Here is a 23,861-nt window from a genome sequence, read left to right on the forward strand (position 1 = left end):
TATCAGTATGCGTACTCTGAGAAGGATTTTGAAATGTATGAGGTTGTACCGAATGAAACATGTATATTAGATTAAATTAATTTCTAATTTCTAATTTCTTGATTTAGTGCGCACCCGAGTGCGTTTGATGCTTTCACACCGACGAAAACGAACCGAACTAAGAGCTTTTGGTGCGAATGGACTGTTTAGTGCCCTAAAACTATTCAACTGTACCACTTCATTTATGGAGTTGTTGTTAAAGTGATCGGACACACGCTGGTGTAGCAGTTAGCGATCTCGCCTCACAGCAAGAGGGTCGCCGTTTCGACTCTGGCCTGCAGCTCTTCTGTGGAGTTTGCATGTTCTCCCCGTGTCAGCGTGGGTTCTCTCCGGGTTCTCTGGCTTCCTCCCACAGTCCAAACGATGCACTTGCATTCTTCCTGGGCTCCATGAGTGAAAATGTTTAAAGTCTTTGAGAGAGAAAGTTTCACTACTGATTTCAAGGTGGAGACTCAAATGCAGACAAGAAGCACGCAGACAGGATTAGTTCAGTGGATTTTGCAAAAACTTATGTTGTAGAAAGTCTTTAAAGAAAAACAACTGATGACCAGGTCGATTCGAATAGCAGCCTTGTGCGGGATTTATTTAGCAAGTATTTAGCAGTGATATATTGTACTTTTATATCATAACATGATACTCGCAGCCCTAGTCCATGCCATAGTAATGTGTGTGTGCATGGTTTTCTCTGGGTTGTTTAATCCAGAAAGCCGGTCTACTTTGGAGTTAGCTTTGTGCCAAAATGTTCAAACAACACTTCTTCAAATTCAAACAAAAAAAATCTCCATCTGCGCCATGGCTGCTGACAGTCCTGGGAGCTTGACTAACATAGCAACAGTAACTAAGGGGGCGGAGCTTTTGCGAACGGTCAATTAGCTCGCTATGCTAAACGCTTATAAGGTGAAAGCTAACCTTACATATCCACTAGTAGAGCAGACTCTTACTTTTGCATTAACACAACAAAACAGACAATAAACAGACAGCCAATACTTACACTTTTATGAGTTGGATCTCCAAATCACCGCTCCCTTCACCACCAGAAATTCTCCACAGTCCGCTCCAAAACAAGCAGAGAGCAGTTTGTTTTAACTTCCGGGGCGGTTGCAGCTCAGCTCAGCTGTCAGTCAAAATGCATTAGCCAATAGGAATGCACCCAGAGAAACGGGATGGTGTTGAATGCGCTTGAAAAATCAGTATATGCTATAAAACAAGTGTATTCACTGAATCCATGGCAACATTATACTTCCTGTTTACATGAAGTATGGGAAATTTGAATGAATGCTTTCTTTCAGTTACAAAAAACAAAAAAAACAAAGACAACAAAATAAAATCATGTTTTTACAAAAGAATCCATCAGACAGCAACCGAAAAAGGAATAGGCTGAAGCCCCAAGGCTTATTTTTGCCTCTCCTGTACCATCTACATCAGGGGTGTCAAACTCAAATACACAATGGGCGTTTATGGACTTTTTTGTGACGATGTAAACCCCCCCACACTCCTTTCTTTTCTTTTCTTAGTCCCTTTTTATTTATTTATTTTTATTATCATTTCTTTTTTTACTTCCTCCTCTTTGCCCTCTCTCTTTTATTATTATTTATGTATTTTATCTGTTATGTTTATGTGGTCAGTTTATTCATTTTATACAGACTATGTCTAAATATCTAAACACTGTATAGTCTATTTCAGGGGTGTCAAACTCAAATACACAATGGGCCAAAATTTAAAACTTGAATAAAATCGCGGGCCAACATTGAACAAATAAACCTTTTAATATATACCAAACATGGTTTGCTTTAACATTAAATATGGAGCCAGCAATGCTTATAAACATACGATATATAACTAAATAGTGCAGACATGCAAAATCAAATTTCAAATAAAAAACACATCAATGTCATTAATTTATTAAATAAAAATCAAATAAAAATCGTATGCCTCTTTTCTAGAAGAAGAAGATTACTTTATTAATCGTCTAATGATGTACTCCTGAGTTATAGTCACGTTGGCTCCACATACAAGACAAACCGGTCTGTCTTTTACATATGTAAACAGATATTCTGCCTCCCACCTGTCCAAAAAGCTCCTGTTTTCTGCCTTTCTTTTCGCCATTTCTGGGAAGGGGTAGCTGGGAGACAGCTCTAGCTTGAGGTTGCTATGACGACTGTCACGGAGGAGCGTTTCTGGGTCCTGTCCTGATTGACGCGCCAAAACAACAGCAGGGCATTGTGGGATTTGTAGTATTAGCGGTAAATGCGCCATATAATACTGGTGGGTCAGCTTTTATAGTACAATAATAATATAATAATTTGGTATTGCCTCGCGGGCCAAATAAAATTACACTGTGGGCCAAATTTGACCCGCGGGCCAGAGTTTGACACCCCTGTTCTACATCAACATGTATTTAGTAAAAGCCTGTGGTGTCTAACTGCTGCCAGCTGCACCAGGATCAACTATCACTCCTATTATGAACCAACTTTATGATCCCTTTTCTTTTCTTTCTTTTCTTTCCTTTTTTTTTTCAGGCTCACGATGAAATCTGTCCAAAGTACCCGATGATTTGTGAAGGTTGTGCAAAGAAAAAGATCCCCAGAGAAAAGGTATCTCCGATATTTCTTTTCAAGTGATTTCTCATAATTCTGTTGGATTGATCTCATTTACCATTTAGCAAGGGATCAAATTCTGCAACGTATTCTACAGATCATTAGCTTCTTTCATTTTTTGTTTTGCAGTATGTGGACCATATTAAGTTCTGCAGTAAATTTAAAGCACCATGCAGATTTCATGTTGTTGGCTGCGATACGTCTGTAAGTAGACATTTTTGTCATAATTTGCTATATGTGTAACAATGGCTAATGTAATAACTACTGGATCATCATGTAATAACTTGGCAAAATAACAAACTCATAAAATAGGCACAAATAACATGATTTTTCTAGTTCATTACGTGATATATGAAAAAATGAAGTTATTTTACATTGTTAAAACTACAGTCTATTACATATAAAACATCCTCTTTAGTTTGCAAAGGTATTACATTATTCAACAGTTATGGCTGCATGCCTGTACATGAATCGTGTGTTTGTGTGTGCTTGTGCGCATGCATGATGCCTCTATAGAGTATTCATCCTGTTATTTAATAATAACACATGTAATAGGTGTGCTTTGCTTTTTTACACTGAAAACAGAAAAAGTGACGTGAGTGATGTAAAGTTTATATCCACTTGTGGAGACTTTAGTACAAATATATATAAAACACAAAGTTGATTGAATTAATAGCCGTGTTTCAACTAGGAGGTGACGTATGGTTTTCACCGTCGCTAACTGTGCACAACGTCAGCAGCTGAAAGCAGCATGGCTAATTATGCACAGAGTCTCTGCTGATCATAAACATAGTGATTGTGAATTTACGGCATCCCTAACTGTGCACAGAGTGTCTGGTGCTTGTTGTAAACAAACAGAGATCGCTAAGTGAATACCTCCTGCAGCAGCAGCACATACACACTGTACTGCTACAGAGCTAACTGTAGCTAACTGCCGCTAAGGGCGGTCATCAAAAAAGAAAAAAAATGACCAAAAAAAGACACAAATGACCAAAAAAGACACAAAATGACCAAAAAAAGACACAAAATGACCAACAAATTACTTAAAAATGACCAAAAATGACAAAAAAGACACAAATTGACCACAAAATGATAAAATAAAGACACAAAATGACAAAAAAAGACACAATTTGACCAAAAAAGACACAAAATGACCAAAACAAAGACACAAAATTACCAAAAAGACTAAAACACATTAACACACGAACACTTTAACACAGTGGAGACAGAGCTGACTTCCAAAATGATTTGGCGACCCCCAGAAATCATTTGGCGACCCCAACTGGGGTCCCGACCCCAAGGTTGAGAATAGCTGGTGTAGAGTACTACGTCACATCCTGCTTAGCGTTCTATCCAATCAGTAACCAGGCTGTTTTCAGGGGAGAAAAAAGACCCTGCTCTTCTACAGGGACCAAAAAAGTCCAGACAAAAGCGTTGAGGGGCGTTTCGGTGAATGAGACCCGCCTCATTCCGGGTATTGTCCGGTAGTGGAAACGTCCCCAATCACCCCTTCACATCAATATCTAGAAAAAGCACATTTTCCAGCCGTAACGTCCACATAAGACGAAACTAAACTAAAATGAACAAGAAGCCCATTTGACAGAAAATAATCTACATTTTCATCAAAAAAGAAAGAGATCCTTCCCTTGTGTGCTCTTTTTTTATGATCATTATTTTGGATTAGTTTGTAGTTAACATAACATCAATTGCACACCTTCATTCTATTTAACATTCTATTATAACAACTAGATACCAGAGCAGGAGAACTGCTCTTCCTGGTTCAAACACTAAAACGGTTTCCTAGCTCCCGGGCTAAATTCCGCGTTATGCGACCCACTGAATATGTTTCCGCTCTGCCCATGGAATTTACATTGCGATGACATCACAGATATTTAAATATATATATTTTTTCAGCTTGAGGAACATTTTAAAAACATAAAACCTTCATGGATCAAAAATGTCTAATGGAAGGCAACATAATTGAGTTTGTTGGCAGTTTGAGGTGTCTGTCAGCAGATTTACAGAGGTCTCTTTTACCCCTGGATTCCACTGGATGCGTGACGGCTGCAGATCCGTCGTCGGAGCCGTTACGCACCCATTATAATCAATGTGTGAGATTCCACCGACTGCAGATCCGCTGCGTAATGAGTCCGACAACGCAGGGCCATCCGACAGCCCTCGCAACACTTGCGCAGAGCTTCTATTTTGGTCGGATGACGGAGCACGGCGCATAAATTCAGCACAGAACAGATCGTTCGGGACAGGAAGTCGTGCACTGACACAAAATAAAACATCCGGTATATTTTCTAAATAAAGTACCTCGGGTTCACGGCGGATCGTATTTCATCCAACTTGAAGACCTGAAATCAACAGGTTAGAGGTTTTCACTCCTTTTCACCCCACTGACACCGCTCACTCCGGTGCTTGTTGTAAACAAACAGAGATCACTAAGGCTTGTTAACAAGAGGCTCTCGTTAACAAGCCGGCCGACCTCGTTAGCGCTCGTTAAGACGGAGTCGCTGGATTTGTCTCCAGTCATTAACGAGGAGATGTTGATTATCTTCCAGTTATATCAATTGATTAGGCGTGAATTCGCGAGATCTCGTGCGTCCTCGGGACTCTGCTGTCCGCAACAGCTCCGACACAGACGGATCCGGTGGGTGTTGACGGACTGCGTAGGTACGCAGCCGTTGCGGACAGACCCCTGTCGGAGTCGTTACGCATCCAGTGGAATCCAGGCGTTACTCCTGTTGTCTATTGGGGAAATGCTTTTTGGTCTACAGAGGATATTTAGCTGCAATATCACAAGTGGCCAGTGAGAAATAGTGTCTGAAAGGCTGAGCAGCAGCCCCCTATCCACTTCTTATCATACATCCATGATACTTGTACTCTATCAGTGAGATCACTTTGTTTTTTCTGTTGTTCAGTGCCCATGTGGTAATATGATAAAGCATGGAAACATTCCAATATTAGCTCCATTATTTCTTTGCTGTATGCTTCCACTCGTTCCTTTTTGTGTCGCGCATTTTAGCAGAACATCATGAACATCTCATCTTTATTTCTATGTCATGGATTTGGCCTGTCGTTTGTGTTCCTAACGTGTTTCTGCTCGTGTCTTTCTTTGAGTGGAGGTGGAGAAAGAGAAGATCCACGACCACGAGCGGCAGTGTTCCTACGAACATCTCAACCTGCTGCTGCACTTCATCATGGGCATCAAGGTGAGCCTGGAGAGCCTGCAGCCCCAGAGCCTGGAGGTGGCCAGCCACAAGCTGCAGGAGCTCCACCAGTCCCTCAGAGACCTGGAGCTGAAGATGAGCCAGCTGGGCGGGGGGGGCGCCGCGGCGTCCGTGCAGGGTGCGTGCGCCCCGACCCTGGCCACTTCCTTCACGCCGCTGCCCAGCGCCGTGGGCGCCGCGCTGGAGCTGCAGCTGCAGAGCGAGAAGACCAAGGTGGCGGAGCTGAGCCGGCGCTGCCAGGAGCTGGAGCTCAAAGTGAGCACGTTCGAGAACATCGTCTGCGTCCTCAACCGGGAGATGGAGCGCTCCTGCACCACCATGGAGGCCTACAACCGGCAACACAGACTGGACCAGGACAAGATCGAGATCCTCAACAACAAAGTAAATATGACATCACACCTCTGCAGGCCAGCTGGGGGCTCCACCAGATTAACTTAAAAACATACACTTCAGGCCAAAAGTTTGGAAGCAAGATCAAATTTGTACAAAAAAGATCATAGTTTTATTGCTATACTTTTAGACTTCACTTATTAGATTTTTATTACCTAGACTTTGTGTATCGTTAGCCTCATAGCATAATTGCCTAAGTCATTTTTTGGCCAAATTGTGATATCTGCCTAACTTTACTCTCCTACCACTGCTGCATCTTTCTGCCTTATTGCATATGTTCTCCCTATCAGAACACTTGTTAGAGTCCAAAATCACTTTCTGCCTTAGTCATCTCTGTGACTTAGGCATTTTTGCCGCTACATACAAACCAAACTACATTATTTATATGTAAGAGAAAAATTGCCTTAGACAGGGCATATTCTGCCTCAGTCACTTTTATCTGTTATGAAAACGGTGTGTTTAATTTTTTATGCAAACTTGTTCACACTTCTATTTGAACTTACTGTTACAATATCAATTAAAAATACCAATGGGCTTACTAAAAATTTTGTTTTTTCTTGTTTTCCGAAAACGTTCAAATATGACTTAGGCAAATATGCTATGAGGCTAACGGTATCCTTCTTTCCTTAATGTATAAATCTGGACTCTTGTTTCTTTACTCAGCTGCTTTAATTTGGGCCATTTCTGTGGTAGTTTGTCAGAGATATGAACACAGTTGAGATTTAGATTAAGATTAATTACTTTATTAATCCCATAATGGGGAAATTCAACCTCTGCATTTAATCCATTTTTACACACAAGTGAACACATCATGCAAGGAGCAGTGGGCAGCACATTACTGCACCCGGGGAGCTGTGGAGGGAGGTTAGGTGCCTTGCTCAAGGGCACTTCAGTCCTTGACCTGTCGGTACTGGGATTCGAACCGGCGACTCTCCAGTTACAAGCTCTAGGCCACAGACTGCCCATTTATTGGGGGTTTTGTATCCAAACTCTCAGATAAAGCGAATAATGCAAGCTGTGATTTGTTTGTTACTTTTGCACTAAAGTTGTGTCTTCTCAACCCTAAAACTAAGTCCTTCTTTTCTTTTGTTAACATTTATTCAGCAATGGTCTGGTAACATCAATGTATACCTGAAGGGAAATTGAGGAAAATGGTTCAATTCATTATAGGTAAAGTCTGATCATGCAGTAAACACATCCAAAAATCCAAAGAATCCAGACTGGTTTTTTAAGAAAGAAAATTTAAGTTGCTTCTAAAACTTTTGGCCTGTAGTGTAACATAATGATTCATGGAAAATAGAAGGTCAAAGCACCAGAAATTAGAAAACATTTTCACTTCAATTGTTTATTATGAAGAGATATCTGTGTCAGTCAAAGGTGCAATGAAATTCAGTGTCACTGTATCTTCATTTAGCTTTTTCTAAATGTTAAGTTAATTAAATATTGACCTATAGTTGGCTCAATAGATTTATTGTTAAAAGCACTTCAGCACGTTGACCTTGTTGATGTGTTACTGCAGGTCCGTCAGCTGGAGAGGACGGTGAGTCTGAGGGACCTGTCCATCGTGGAGATGGAGGGCAAAATGAGGGAGATGTCTGCAGCCACGTATGACGGCATCTTTGTCTGGAAGATCTCCGATTTCACCAAGAAGAGGCAGGACGCCGTGGCCGGCCGCGCCCCGGCCATGTTCTCTCCTGGTAGGTCCTTCACCCATTTAGGTCTGAAACGCCTGGAAAAAACACATGTAAAACCTCTGGTCGATTTTAAAAGTGTCAACGCTTCCTACTAAATAATAGATTTTTCAGCCTCTGTAGCAGATAGAAATGAAATTCAAACAGTATTTGAGAGCTTATAGCTGTTATATCTGAGCTCCTCCGCTATAGTCGTCTTCCGCCATGATTTCAGTTCTGGAAAAGTCTCATGTTGCATTGTGACACTCCCATATGTATTCTCTTTTTGTGTCATTTTGTGTCTTTTTTGGTCATTTAGTGTCTTTTTGCGTCTTTTTTTGGCCATTTTGTGTCTTTTTTTTGTCATTTTGTGTCTTTTTTTAGTCATGTTGTGTCTTTTATGTCTTTTTCTGTCATTTTGTGTCTTTTTTTGGTCATTTTGTGTCGTTTTTTAGTCATTTTGTGTCTTTTTATGTCTTTTTTTTTTGTCATTTTGGTTTTTTTTTTGGTCATTTTGTTTTTTTTTTGGTCATTTTGTGTCTTTTTAGTAATTTTGTTTCCTTTTTTGTCATTTTGTCTTTTTTTGGTCCTATTGTGTCTTTTAATAGTCATTTTGTGTCTTTTTTGGTCATTTTGTGTCTTTTTTTGGGTCATTTTGTGGCTTTTAATAGTCATTTTGTGTCTGTTTTTGGTCATTTTGTGTCTTTTAATAGTAATTTTGTGTCTTTTTTGGTTATTTTGTGTCTTTTTTTTTTGGTCATTTTGTGTCTCTTTTTAGTAATTTTGTGTCTTTTTTTTGTTGATGATTTCAGTTCTGGAAAAGTCCCATGTTGCATTGCGACACTCCCACATTTATTCTGATGCATTTCATTGGCCAAGAGACCGAAAATAGGTGGAAAAAAATACAAATACTACAAAACGACGTATCCTCTTTCCTGGCTTTAATGGTAGAATAACACAACAGCACCCCCGGTTTTAATGGTAGAAATGTGGTAATGCTTTCCCGCCTTGGGTTATAGTGGTGACTTAAGATGAGTCATAATCCAGACCATGATGAGGCATCTAGCTTATTAAAGACTGTAATACTTCTTCCAGTCAATGAAAGACATCATCACACTTTGTCCTTGTCCTGTGTTTTGCAGCCTTTTACACCAGTAAATATGGCTATAAGATGTGCCTCCGGATCTACCTGAATGGTGACGGGACGGGCCGCGGCACCCACCTGTCTCTGTTCTTCGTGGTGATGAGAGGACACAGCGACGCACTCCTCAAGTGGCCTTTTAATCAGAAGGTAACACTCAGCATTTTAATGAGTGGTCTCCACCCTGCAGACAAATATAATGCCACATTTAATGGTATACAGTGGCAAGAAGAAGTATGTGAACCCTTTTAAATTGCCCAGTTTCCTGCATTAATTTGTCATAAAATGTGATCTAAACTGCACTTACTCTAGTAAGTATAGACAAACACAATGGCTCTCATTTACGAAACAAACGTACGGCAGAAAAGTGGTAATTTCTACACAGGGCTCGGCATTTATCAATGTGGACGTGAGCAGAGGGTACGATCAGATCTCTTAGACTATAGTATCTATGCCTGGAGCTGATAAAACTCTGACGTGTTTTGTTTTTTAATGGTGACAAAGCAAAGCATTTTTAGACTACATCATTTATCATTAAAACATAATTTAAAATAATTACAGCCTGCGACCATGAAATTCTTTAATCAGAATACTAGCTGAGGATATTAAATGTTGTTGTCTTCTGCTGTTTAGCGTAATCCTGCTGGACACCGGAGCTTCAATGTTTCCTCCACCCGCTCGTTTCTACGCTCTTTGCTCGTTTCTTTGCTCGTTTCTTTGCTCGTTTCTTTGCTCGTTTCTACGCTCGTTTCTACGCTCGTTTCTACGCTCGTTTCTTCGCTCGTTTCTTCGCTCGTTTCTTCGCTCGTTTCTACGCTCGTTTCTTCGCTCGTTTCGTCGCTCGTTTCGTCGCTCGTTTCTTCGCTCGTTTCTTCGCTCGTTTCTTCGCTCGTTTCTACGCTCGTTTCTTCACTCGTTTCTTCGCTCCTTTGATAAATGAGGGCCACTGTGTTTTTCTATACTTGGGACTTAGATGCAGATAAGATAAATTAATAAATAAAGACAAATGAATGCATAAAACTAGGTCATTTCAAAGAGTCACATACTATTTTTGACACTATATATGTGTATGTATATATGTGTGTGTGTATGTGTGTGTGTGTATCGTTTCTTCGCTCGTTTGCTCGTTTCTACGCTCGTTTCTTCGCTCGTTTCTTCGCTCATTTCTTCGCTCGTTTCTTCGCTCGTTTCTTCGTTCGTTTCTTCGTTCGTTTCTTCGCTCGTTTCTACGCTCGTTTCTACGCTCGTTTCTACGCTCGTTTCTTCGCTCGTTTCTTTGCTTGTTTCTTTGCTCATTTCCTCGCTCGTTTCTTCGCTCGTTTCTTCGCTCGTTTCTGCGCTCGTTTCTTCGCTTGTTTCTTTGCTCATTTCCTCGCTCGTTTCTTCGCTCGTTTCTTCGCTCGTTTCTTCGCTCGTTTCTTCGGTCCTTTGATAAATGAGGGCCACTGTGTTTTTCTATACTTGGGACTTAGATGCAGATAAGATAAATGAATAAATAAAGACAAATTAATGCATAAAACTAGGTCATTTCAAAGAGTCACATACTATTTTTGACACTATATATATGTATGTATATATGTGTGTGTGTGTGTGTGTATGTATATATATATATATATATATATATATATATTTCATGGAATCCTGTGAGACCATGTTGCATGAGGAGAGGGGAGGAGCAACATAAGGACATAATACACTTTTTAACATGCATCGGAGGTGTGGGTCGGGGGGAGGGTGGTGGGTGGGGGATGAATGTATATCTGTAAATGTAGAAGTTTGAGTGTGTAAGCCTGAGATCCGCCTTTGTCCAGTGCCTAATCAGTCCCGTCTCAAAACATAGCCGATACTATGGAGACAGCCTTCCAAGGCCACCAGGCAGTAGCAGATAGTAGCATATAGTGTTAATCATGTTGTTAAGAGCCCCTGCTGTACTGACTCGTCCCCTCTGTCCTCAGGTCACCCTAATGCTGCTCGACCAGAACAACAGGGAGCACATCATCGATGCCTTCCGGCCCGACATCTCCTCCTCGTCCTTCCAGAGGCCCGTCAGCGACATGAACATCGCCAGCGGCTGCCCCCTCTTCTGTCCACTCTCCAAGCTGGACTCTAAGAACTCCTACATACGTGATGACACCATCTTCATCAAGGCCATTGTAGACCTCACTGGGCTCTAGGTAAAGGATGGGGGCATTAATCCAACACTGCCTTTTGTTGCTACTAACCTGTTTGAATCAGCTGCCATTTGCATCGTTCTGTTGGTTTTGGTAGCAATACACAAGACCGGAGCAGGAAGCTAACTGTCTTCTGGCTGGTGGTTCTTCATAAGCCACTGTTCTTAGTTTACCAATCAAGTTTTTAGTTGACAAAATTAGCGATTACCTACCAAAGTGACTGGAGGAGTGAACATATATGAAGATATATACCAGTATTTGCCTGGTGTAAATGTCCCACCGCGCTGAAGAGCCTCACACAGTATTTGAACTCAAAGATGCTTATGAGAGTAGATGACACAATACGATGACATCATCTCTGATCTCCAGTCATTATCCTGTGTCTTATTGAGGTTTTACATTCACATCCAAACATTTCCTGCTGCAAGTAAATAAGCTTCCCAGAAACACTTATTGCTGCTATATATGTTCCAAAATAATTGGGCTTCAACTAGTAGCTAGCATAACCACCATAACTCAAGTCCCTCAAAATATTTAAAGCATATCGCATCATGGCCCGATCAGACAGAGAGCATTTTAGCAGTCAGGTGCAGCTTTTTTCATTTTGTTCACTGCTTTTGCTTTGCTGAGCCCCTCACATTCTGCTCTATGCAACCTGCATTTTTGCAGGAGCACTGAAGTCCTCAAGTTAAAGAGAACGTCAACTCAGAGCAGACAACGTAAGACTTGTTTTTTCCCCCATTGTCCTAAATCTTGGGTTAGCAACCTTAACTAACAAAAGAAGGCCAAAAAGAAAATGAAAAAAAAGGCGTAATGGAGCCACAAACCTCATTTTCAGCCTTACAATGAAGATGAAAAAGCCTACTGTGTCTAAATTAGCCTACCAGCATCACTAATAGATCATAATGAGCATTTCTTAGTATGATTTTGTCAGAATGCAGCAATTCAAAACTACACTTGAAGTTATATTTTTAACATTTGGAGTTTAAGGCGCCGGGCCGTAGACTTTTGTAAGAATTTCAGTTGACTAAAATGTTAAAACATTTTTAGAATGTCATATACAGTCATGGAAAAAAAAAAGATTAGACCACCATTTATTTCTTAATTTTCTTGTTCTTTTTAATGCCTGGTACAACTAAAAGTACATTTTTTTGGACAAATAGAATGATAACAACAAAAATAGCTGATACGAGTTTAATTTAATAGCTGATATCTAGACATTTAACATGATTTTCTTGATAATGATTTTGGTTTTTATCAAGAAAACCATGGAAAATGAATGGTGGTCTAATAATTTTTTCCATGACTTTATAAGTGACGCACTTTTACAACTGAAGAATACAAATTGCTTTACATTTCTTTACATTTTAATGTTCATTTATCATTGGTGTAGGCCCAAAAGCGTTTTGTATTCTTCAGTTGTAAAAATGTGTCACTTATATAGGACATTAAAAGCATGTTTTCTTTCTTTTTTTTCCTTTTTTATAACTCATTTTTTATTTAATTTTAAGGAAAAACAACATGAAAAAAGAACACAATAAAACAAAACAAAACAAAACAAAACAGCAGTGTCAGAGGGATACAAGTCTTTTGTAGTGGTGTTACAATGTTTTTAACTTCATTCAGAGTCCCCAGTGGCGTCTCTGTAGTCAGATTTGTACGTTCTCCATTTGTCCCATTTAGTTTGTTTGTTGGAGTCTCAGTATATTTGTGAGTCTTTCCATATAGTAAGTTGTGAGTGGGAGAGCCTTCACTACACCATTTCCTTGTGATTACCTTCTTGGTTCGCAGCCAGAAGTATTTTGACCAGATAATAAAAACATGTTTTCAACTAAAATGTAAAAAATGATTAGACCACCCTTGTTTTCTCCTTGCTTTCTTGTTTATGTTAATGCCTGGTACAACTTAAGGTGCATGTGTTTGGACAAATATAATTGTCCATCAATTGATAATGATTTTGGTTATTATCAAGAGAACCATGGAGAATGTCTAGATATCAGCTCATAAAGTAAACTATTATTTACTCATTATATTTGTCCAAACAAATGTACCTTTAGTTGTACCAGGCATTAAAATGAACAAGAAATTGAAGAAAACGTGTTCTAGCGTGGTCTAATATTTTTTTTCCATGATTGTAGTTTTGTGTTGCAGCATTCAGACAAAATCATATCAAGAAATGCTCTTTATAACCTATTAGTGATGCTGGTAGGCTAGTTTAGATTTATTAGGCTGTTTTATTTTCATTGTTAGGCTGAAAATAAGGTCTGTGGCTCCATTCTGACATTTTTCCTCTTCTTTTGTTAGTAAAGTTTGCCTACCCCTGGGCTAAGGATAGGTGAGCCGATTGTTGCCTTGCAACAAAAAATAAAATAAAAAATAAGTCGCAGCAAAGTGCTCTGTGTCTGATCGGGCCCCTCCGACAACAAATGCAGTACCGTGCGCCTAGCTCTGTCTGACCAGGGCCTTAATGAGCTGTTCTTTCACATGTTATGGCCTTGAGAAGTTGATTTGTCTGAGATGTTAGCAAGCTATTACTTATGTCCACATCCAGCAGACACGGAGTAACATTAGCATTCATTACGTGGTGTCTCTGCAAGTCCAATATCCTCTCTTTTTAATTCTCATGCTCTCCTGAGGGAACGCCTGTGTTCATCAGCTGCTGTCTAACTGTCTGTGCAGCTAGCGTGCAGCGTGTTTATCAGAGCTTCTCTCTGGAAACAGCTGCAGGCTGCCGGCGACGACAGGCTGGACGACAGCGGTGAACCACAACAATAAAACCATAACAGTGAGCGAAAACATGCTAAAACGGTGCGTAGAGCTGAGGGGCCCTGCAGGCCTGCTGGTGGCCCCTTCCATGCTACATGTAGTCATCTGGCCCACTGTTGATATGAGATATTGATGGTGCAGCTGTTAAACTATTAAGTGCTTGTGATGCAAACAGTATTTTTGTTATCTGATTTTCACCTGGGTTTTGTATTGTATTTTTGTATTGTTAAAGTTTTGAAATTTTAAACACCAATAAATAAAATGAAAAAGTGAAAAGAGTGAGCCTTAGAGCAGTGACACCGCTGCTTGGTAGCAGCAATAGATCAGCAGGTGGAGGCGCTGGAGCTCACTGTTTGTGTCTTCTGATTAACATTTGGTTGACTCTTCATTTTTGGAATTGTGTCTTTAGCATTTATAGCGGGGCGGCATGGCTTTATTTATCAAACCAGTTGTTCGTTTTGTGATAAAAGCACCAAATTTGGCAGATGTGTTGATTAATATATTGGGAGCAAAACTGGATATTGGGCCATCACAAACTCAGACCCTGGTTCCCATGGCAGCCATTTTTTAAATAGCCTCACTTTGCACCGTATTACGTCAACTTCCTGATATGATATCCTGGCATGCTTTTTACCAATGATTCCTTAGATCTTTATTATAAGATAGTTTCATATAGATATGATGTGAAAATTGAGCCCGCTACAGCCATTTTTACATTTTCTACATTTTCTTTAATTTGTTATTAAAGAATTAAATATTAAATAAATATTATATTATTTTCACTTGAACTTTTTTTTTAAACGCACTTTATTGTTTTTAAACACATTAACAATACAAAACACAGAAACAGGAACCCCCCCCCATAATGACCAAGACAATAATAGTGACATAATCATTTATAAAAAGAAAGAAAGAAAGAAAGAAAAAATACAGTTCTAGTTTGTCTCCAGTCCACTCATGATCGCCAGTCAGAAAACCGTCTGCCCGTCAACAGCAGATTTTTTCAGATCTGCAGGTTTATAATCAAGAAAGGGTGTCCAAACAATTAAGAACAGTTGATCCTTGCCCTTTACAGCAGCTTGTAATCTTTCATGAGGAGGATATCAAAGATCTCCCTGTACCAAAGGGTGACACTAGGTGGAAGGGTTTAGATCCAGTTTTTTAATATACACTTTCGAGCAACTCAAAGGAGTTTATCAAGGAGCTTAACTTGAACTTTTATGTAATTAATATTTGTGGTGTTGTAAATGTAAACAGCAGCTTGGAGGTCCTGGTTCTATCTACTTGTAACAGCTGGCCGCCATTTTGGAAAATTGCCGGCCATGGTCATCAGAATGTGAATATGCAATTAGTGTATTTTTTGGGCCGATTCTTGAAGCCGATATTGCCTTTTCTCCCTCCATTTACATGATAAAAATTACACAATGATAACAAATGTTACACAAGTCTCAATTTAAACAAAAAAAGAAGCATTTATTAACAAAACAAACAAAACATATGAACAGTTGGATATCGAACAATGTGTATGTTGTTCTAGGCCTCAGATGATCCACATATTTGATGTGTTTTAGTAAGTAAAAAACGCAAATATCAGTCCATATATATCGGCTGATCTCTATATGCGATGGCCCAATATCCAGTCTTTTTCCAAGTCAAAGTCAAGTCAAAGTTTATTTATAGAGCAGATTTAAAAACAACCTCAGTTGGCCAAAGTGCTGTATAGTTATTAAAATAGAATAAAATCATACACAAATAGGTATAAATAAAAACAATGAAAACAATAAAATGCTAAAAACAGTAAAACAATAAAATAGTAATAACTCAATCCAAAAACAGAGTTCGAGATAGAAAATAAGAATAAAAGGGTAAAAAAGTAAAAGAAAGCCAAGGATTGTCTGCAAGAAAGCCAACTTGTATTTTTTGGCCTAAAACAGTGATTTAAGTTGGTAAAACTTGGAAATATAAATAATTGACATTTAGGGCAATAATGTAAGTTAGCACAACAAAGGAAGCCAGTTGTCTGCTCAAAAACAAGTTGGGGAGTTGTTGTTACTTATATCTTTAAGTTGGGGTTCACAACAAGGGACAATAGTTCTGATAACTCTTATTTCTTTGTTGTGAAATGCGGGAAAGTGGTGAAATTCGGTCATTAGCGAAAGCTAGCGGCTAACTGACACTAGCGGCTAACTGACGCTAGCCGTATCAATGCTAACTCAAAATTGTGGTCGCAATATTCGCTGACAAGTTATTACAATGTAAATTCAACATGGAATGTTGTCTCACAGGAATCCGTGAAATAGCCACGGATTCGCTTAACTCAAAATCTGTGGAATAGCCACGGAATCACTCAAATTTCCGTGAAACTGACACGGATTTCGCTACAATGCAAGTTAATGACAGTCATATCCCGTGAGTTAGCCTTGATACGCTAATGGCTACACTTGTAGCTGTAACAAGCAGTATCGCTAGCATCAGTTAGCCGCTAGCTTTCGCTAATGACCGAATTTCACCGCTTTCCCGCATTTCACAACAAAGAAATAAGAGTTAGCAGAACTATTGTCCCTTGTTGTGAACCTCAGGTTCTGTAAATTATAAGTTAGTACAACTTACAGTTGAGTTGACAAAAATCAGAATTCAGAGTTGAGCAAACTCAAAAACAAAACTTAAAATATTTAGTTTAATTGTCCTGCTAAAAATTTTATCGACGTTTGTTGCCTTGAAATTTTGAGTTCATCCAACTTTTCTTTTTTGGCAGAGTACTTCCAAATATATTAAGCTATATATGTACCAAATTTGGTGCTTTTATCACAAAATGAACAATAGTTTAGCTATGCCGCCCCGCTACATGGAGTTCCTTTAACAGTGTGACACTGATGTAGCCTTCAGTATCGCTCAGCTCTGCACACAGTTTGTAGTGCAGTTAACGTCTATGCCTCCAACTCTCCAGTCCTGTGTTCAATGCTAATCATTTGTGCTGGTGGACATTGCTTGAATTCCATGAATTCTGAGTGCAGTATCTTAGTGTGTGTGTGTGTGTGTGTGTGTGTGTGTGTGTGTGTGTGTTCCATTCGTCTGCTGTTAGCTGCAGTGTTCGTTTGCATGTCGGCTCTATGGAAGATGCACCTGAGCACCAACAGTTTCTCGGCTGCTTTTCCGGGACAACGATGGTCGTCAAGCTGATTTTCCCAGATGGAAATATGACATATTTTATTAAAGATGAAACATATATTTGCATACAAGGTCTTATAGATCCAATAAATATCTTTTGATATTAAACTTTGGCTTTTTTTCAATATTTGTTGTCTGCATATTTACACTTTGTTTTACCTTTTTTTCATAGGATGGAATGAGTTTTATTGTAGCAATTTATAATGTTTTATTACATGCATATGTACAAATATTGAAATGGCCAAAATGGAATATTGAATATATCAGTGCAGTGATTTTTTTTACATGCCTACATTAGAGGTATATCAAAAATATGTCCACTGCTGTGTCTTCACAAAGAATCCAGTTCCATTTTTGTCCTGCAGTTTCTAGTGTTTTGCTAAATTTTTGTAACATGCAAACATTTGAGTGCCCTGATAGTTGAAGCATGGTGATGCTGGTTGGTTAATAATTTTGTTTTTTCTAATTTGGCATCTAAACACTGCAGCAAATGGCATTTGTCACTTTCTGTGGGTTCCTCCCCACTAGAACAAGAAGCAGATGATCGCTGCACGGCAAGGTTATAATAGTTTTTAGTCATTAGTTTTAGTTTTAATTTCTTTGTGAATGTTTGTTTTCAAATTCAGTTAGTTTTAATTAGTTTTTAGAGTGAGTTTGCTAGTTTTAATTAGTTTTTAGTTTAGTTTTAGTGTTAGTTTTAGTTTTTTTTTTTTCATTTTGTGGTCATTTATTGAAAATTTTCAACTGAAATCAAAGCATCACTTCAAATAAAACGTCACAAAGTAGAAATCAACTTATCTAAAAGAGTAGAAAATAGTGCTGCAAGAAATGAGATTTCTTTTTGTTTAGTGTTGTCTTCCCTAAAGCCAAACTGTGTCCAAAGGACGGACATGGGTTTAGTTTTTTTTGTAATGAGATATTTGTTGGGTGCCAAATTCAAAAGAGTCAAAATAAATGTTTCCTTTATTTCCTTTGTCTGATCCATCTCAGCCCCAATAAGTTTATTAAGTCATAAAACCAGATAGATGAAATAGATTTCATATCAACCAAAAAGGTTTACGTATGAAAAAAGGTGACAAAGACAAAAACGAAGGACATTTTCACTATAATTTTAGTTAGTTTTTGTTAGTTTTGTAACCACACAATACAGTTTCAGTTATCGTTTTTTTTAAAAACTCTTGTTTTATTTTTATTTCAGTTAACGAAAATGTTTTTTCAATTCTAGTTTTCGTTATTTCATTTCGTTAACTATAATAACCTTGCTCACTAGCATGAAACCAGTAATAACCAAACTCCTTTTTGTTTGATTATTATTATCACACTTAAGGTGTGTTTGGTAAATGTGAACAAATGATTAATAATGATTCAAATGTTGCTAAACTTCCTCTTTCTCATAGTAGAATAAAGAAATGATTCCCCCAATTTCATTCAATAATCTTGTTTGAAAGGTGAAAGATTTGTCGGGTAATTATGCAAATTTTGCCCAACGACATTGCCCGTTGTCTGTCAACTTTTTTCATACGTAAACACGATAAAGAAGAAAACGAAGGACATTTTCACTATAATTTTAGTTGGTTTTAGTTAGTTTTGTAACCACAAAATACAGTTTGTTAGTTATCGTTTTTATTTTTATTTCAGTTAACGAAAATGTGTTTTCAGTTCTAGTTTTCGTTATTTCGTTGGTTTTTGTTAACTATAATAACCTTGCTGCACAGATCACAGATGTAACAGATCCAGATACATTCTACTGAGTTACTTCATCACCATACTGCATTTCAACTTTTACATTTCGATTAGGGCCGATTAAAAAAATTAATCTAATTAATTAGAGGCTTTGTAATTAATTAATCGAAATTAATCGCATTTTAATCGCATATAAATATTTGACCTGAGAACAGTGAGAAGTAATTTTTTTCACATGGATTTTTAGTATACCGTTGAATAATGACTGAATACATAAGCTTAAGCAACATTACATTACATTACATTACATGTCATTTAGCAGACGCTTTTGTCCAAAGCGACTTACAATAAGTGCATTCAACAACAGCAACAAAAATATTGTTCATTTTTGTTCAAGTCCAACAGACCAGTGCAATTTTAGCCATTAAGTGTAGCAATAGCATATTTATAAATATAGTACATTTCATAAATCCAGGTAGCCTATAGGTAGGTAGACCTTCTGTAAACTAGAATACTTTGGTTTTTTGAGTAAAACACAATCCACGCTAGCTAGCACACTAGCCGCTAGCTGCTATATGTTTAGCATTGAGGTGATACTTGAGGCTGGATGTGCTGCTATGGTGATATGTGAATTCCTTGTTGCCTAGCAACACAACCATGCTCTTATGGACGCTTCCATCCGTTGGTTTTTAGTAACTAAATGTCCCATCATCCACGGGGCCAACCAAAGGTCTCATCAGCTTCTTCCTTCATGTTCACTGTGGTTTGTTGTTGTCTGGACTCATCAACGCTAGTTGGTGCTCCAGTATAATCGCTCCTCCTGAAACTCATCCAGTGAGAAACGTTCCGCGGTGCAAAAATAAGTTTTTAATGCGTTAATTTTTGTGTAATTAATTAATCTTAATTAACGCGTTAAAGTCCCGGCCCTAGTTTTGATATCAGTGCATAATAAGAATGTGGATAAGACTGAATGCAGAAAGGGAGCTGAGCCCTTTGTGAAGACACGGAGTTATATTTCCATATGGGTGGAGCCTGTGGCCATGCTCAGACACACAGATATGTGGAGGCTGGAACTGAGACATGAAGGCCTCAGGATGGAAGCAGAGCTGAGGTATTAAAAGAGGAAATGGTTGATATTATTATAATATTTTCCTATTTTTGGCTTTCCTTACAGCTTTGAACTGACCTAGTTTTTACAGAAAAAAAGTGCCTGTACCTTTTTTATGTTCCATAAGCCCACTTAGTTGTGGATGTGCTTTCCTGTGAGTTTAAACCTACCGAAATGTGACACTTTTGATTTTGTGCAGTGTATTTTTAATTGAAATCTTTGATGTGATGAATCTAAGTGACTAAGAATGTTTCCGTTCGCATACATTAAACTAGTGAATGTTACACTTTTCCTTTATGTAATCAAAGAGTCAGTGAGGTCAGAATATAACAACCACACTGCAAAAAAGTGTTGTGTAAAAACCAGATAAAAACACTAAATCTGAGGGAAATGATCTTGCTGCATGGACAGATAATTTCACTTGACAATATTTCTTAAATTAAGATTATTAAATCTAGAAATAAACATGCTGTGTGCTTAAAATAAGAAATGAACTCTGAAAACAAGATAAATTATTTAACACTTCTAAATCTAAAGTTTTTTTTTTTTTTATCTTTGTAAGAAACAAATAATCATCAGGTCACTCTGCTCGGGCCAGGTCATCGCTGCTTGCAGCTTTAATTTTTTCTTGTTTTAAAAGTTAATTTCTTATTTTAACCCCTTTATCGGGCGAAGAACTATATTTGGTAACTTCAGTGGATATCTAACTGGTCCCCATGTCTCTCTGTTTGGTCGTAGAACCACATGGATTTCTTCCAGCTAATCATCAAAGATCAGGCTACGTCACAGACAGTGACATCATGACATCTGACCAATCAGTATGATAATAATATGATAATATTAACTTTATTGATCTGGACCTCCAATGGAAAAATGGAAAATTTAGAAAAAAAATTAGAAACAGTCGTACAAACAGAGTTATTCTTCAATGACTTGTACCAGGAGAACTTGACTATGACGGCATATTAGGGCCAAGTATGAATAAATATAATAGTAATATTTCGAGAAAAAAGTTGCAAATCTACAAGAAAAAAAGTTTCAGATTGAAGAGATTTAAAGTAGCAAATATGCACAAAAAAGTTGCAGATTTACGAGAAAAAAGTGGAAAATTTCCTAGATTAAAGTGGCAAATCTACAAGAAAAAAAGTCACAGATTTAAGAGATTTAAAGTGGCAAATCTGCGCGAAAAGAGTTGCAGATTTACGAGAAAAAAAGTGGCAAATTTACTAGATTAAAGTAGCAAATCTACAAGAAAAAAGTCACAGATTTAAGAGATTTAAAGTAGCAAATCTGCGCAAAAAAATTGCAGATTTACGAGAAAAAAGTGGCAAATTTACTAGATTAAAGTGGCAAATCTACAAGAAAAAAAGTTGCAGATTTAAGAGATTTAAAGTAGCAAATCTGCGGGAAAAAAAGTTGCAGATTTACGGAAAAAAAAGTGGCAAATTTACTAGATTAAAGTGGCAAATCTACAAGAAAAAAAGTCGCAGATTTAAGAGATTTAAAGTGGCTAATCTGCGCGAAAAAAGTTGCAGATTTACGAGAAAAAAGTGTCAGATTTACTAGATTAAATTAGCAAATCTACAAGAAAAAAAGTCGCAGATTTAAGAGATTTAAAGTAGCAAATCTGCGCAAAAAAGTTGCAGATTTACGAGAAAAAAGTGGCAAATTTACTAGATTAAAGTGGCAAATCTACAAGAAAAAAAGTCGCAGATTTAAGAGATTTAAAGTAGAACTTGCAGATTTACGTGAAGAAAGCGGGGGAAAGAGCAACTTTTTTTCTCGCAGATTCACCACTTTAAATCTCACAAATCTGCACATTTTTTCTCGTAGATTTGCCACTTTAATCTCGTAAACTTTCTTCTCAAAATATTACCCCCCTCCCCCGGGTCCGTTTTTTTTTTTTTTTTTTACACATTCTGGCAGTATATAATATTCTCCAATATTCTCTAGGGTTGAAATTTGGAATTTGCAAGTATTTCAATGAGTGCCCTATTAAGGGTTAAATCTAGAAGCGTACAACATGCTTATTTCTAGATTTAACAATCTCTAATTTAAGAAATGTTGCCAAGTGAAATTATATGTCCTTGCAGCAAGATAATTTCTCAGATTTAGTGTTTTTATCTTGTTTTCAGACACTTTTTTGCAGTGCAGCTTTTGGCATCTTCATAGCAACACATCCAGCGTGTTTTTAAACATCTCAACAAATACTGAAAGCTCTCTGTGCACGAGAGGTTTCAATAAGAAAAATACATATATCAAACACTGGTTTATATTACAGACCAGCATTTTTTTTATTTTTTATGATTTTATTATCAATATATATATATATAGCATGAGTGGTGTCGTTTTGGGACACACTTTGATGATGAGTTGAGTTGTGTGCTGCTGTGAAACATATCTGAATATACAGATTGTATTTATTAAAGATAGAAGTTATACCGTATGTTGAGACAGTTTAAAAACATTTTGGTTTGTGTGCAAAAAGATGCATCAGCAGTCTGACCTCAGTACTTTGCAGTTTATGTCCCGGCTCTTTCAGCAGAACTTTTGCTCTTGTTAGTACAGAAACGTGTCCTTCAGAATATGTTGTTATTGTTGCACATTATGTAAACTACATTTTGCATGTGTGACTGTGGCCTCAGATTCAGTAGCTGCTACATTGGCTGGGCTCTGTGTGCTGCTGGGTGCTTACCAAGGTTATTATAGTTGACAAAAACTTGAATTGAAAAAATATTTTCGCTAACTGAAATTTAAAATAAAAACAAGAGTTTTTGAAAAAACGATAACTAACTGAAACTGTATTTTGTGGTTTCAAAACTAACTAAACAAGATTATTGAATGAAATTGGGGGAATCGTGTCTTTATTTTACTGTTCGAAAGAGGAAGTTTAGCAACATTTGAATTATTATTAATCATTTATTCACATTTACCAAACACACCTTAAGTGTGACAGTAATAATCAAACAAAAAGGAGTTTGGTTATTACCGATTAGGCAAGGTTATTATAGTTAACGAAATGAAATAACGAAAACTAGAATTGAAAAAACATTTTCGTTAACTAAAATTATAGTGAAAATGTCCTTAGTTTTTGTCTTTGTCAACTTTTTTCTTCCGTAAACCTTTTTGGTTGATATGAAATCTATTTCATCTATCTGGTTTTATGACTTAATAAACTTATTGGGGCTGAAATTGGTCAGACAAAGGAAATAAAGGAAACATTTATTGTGACTTTTTTTAACCCTTAATAGGACACTCATTGAAATACTTGCAAATTCCAAATTTCAACCCTAGAGAATATTGGAGGATATTACATACAGCCAGAATGTGTAAAAACAACAACATACGGACCCGGGGGAGGGGGCAAATATTTTGAGAAAAAAGTTACAAATTCATGAGAAAAAAATCTCAAGTTAATGGTAAAAAAATGTTACAAATTTGTGACCAAAAAATCCGAAATTAATGGTAAAAATATTGACAAGATTAAAGCGGCAAATCTACCAGAGAAAAAAATGCGCAGATTTATGAGATTTAAAGTGGTGAATCTGTGAGAAAAAAGTTGTTTTTTTCCCACTTTTTTCTCGAAATTTACAATTTTTTTCGCACAGATTTGCCACTTTAAATCTCTTAAATCTGCGATTTTTTTTCCCTTGTAGATTTGCCACTTTAATCTAGTAAATTTGCAGAGTCATTGAAGAATAACTCTGTTCGTACGACTGTTTCTTGCTGATTTTTTTCCCTAAATTTTTCATTTTTACATTGGAGGTCCAGGTCAATAAAAGTTAATATTATTATATCACTTTTTTCTCGTAAATCTGCAACTTTTTTTGCGCAGATTTGCTACTTTAAATCTCTTAAATTTGCGACTTTTTTTCTTGTAGATTTGCCACTT

At 37.5% G+C, this 23,861-nt stretch overlaps 1 protein-coding gene across 2 annotated transcripts in view; it reads left to right on the forward strand.

Moving 5' to 3' along the window:
• The window catches only part of traf2a (Tnf receptor-associated factor 2a), a 28,694-nt gene extending 11,070 nt beyond the window's left edge, over positions 1–17,624 (forward strand). Inside the window, exons 5-11 of one of the 2 annotated variants that reach the window (XM_059336840.1) lie at positions 2,559–2,633; positions 2,766–2,840; positions 5,768–6,253; positions 7,782–7,959; positions 9,075–9,223; positions 11,029–11,247; positions 17,093–17,624. In XM_059336840.1, the coding sequence (XP_059192823.1) occupies positions 2,559–2,633; positions 2,766–2,840; positions 5,768–6,253; positions 7,782–7,959; positions 9,075–9,223; positions 11,029–11,247 (1,182 nt within the window). In that variant the 3' untranslated portion in view covers positions 17,093–17,624. Of the gene's footprint in view, positions 1–2,558; positions 2,634–2,765; positions 2,841–5,767; positions 6,254–7,781; positions 7,960–9,074; positions 9,224–11,028; positions 12,017–17,092 lie in introns of those variants that run through there. The other variant, XM_059336841.1, reaches the window with a different exon arrangement.
• Positions 17,625–23,861: the final 6,237 nt, after the last annotated feature.

Source organism: Centropristis striata, chromosome 7, assembly GCF_030273125.1.
Source record: "Centropristis striata isolate RG_2023a ecotype Rhode Island chromosome 7, C.striata_1.0, whole genome shotgun sequence".
NCBI lineage: Eukaryota > Metazoa > Chordata > Actinopteri > Perciformes > Serranidae > Centropristis > Centropristis striata.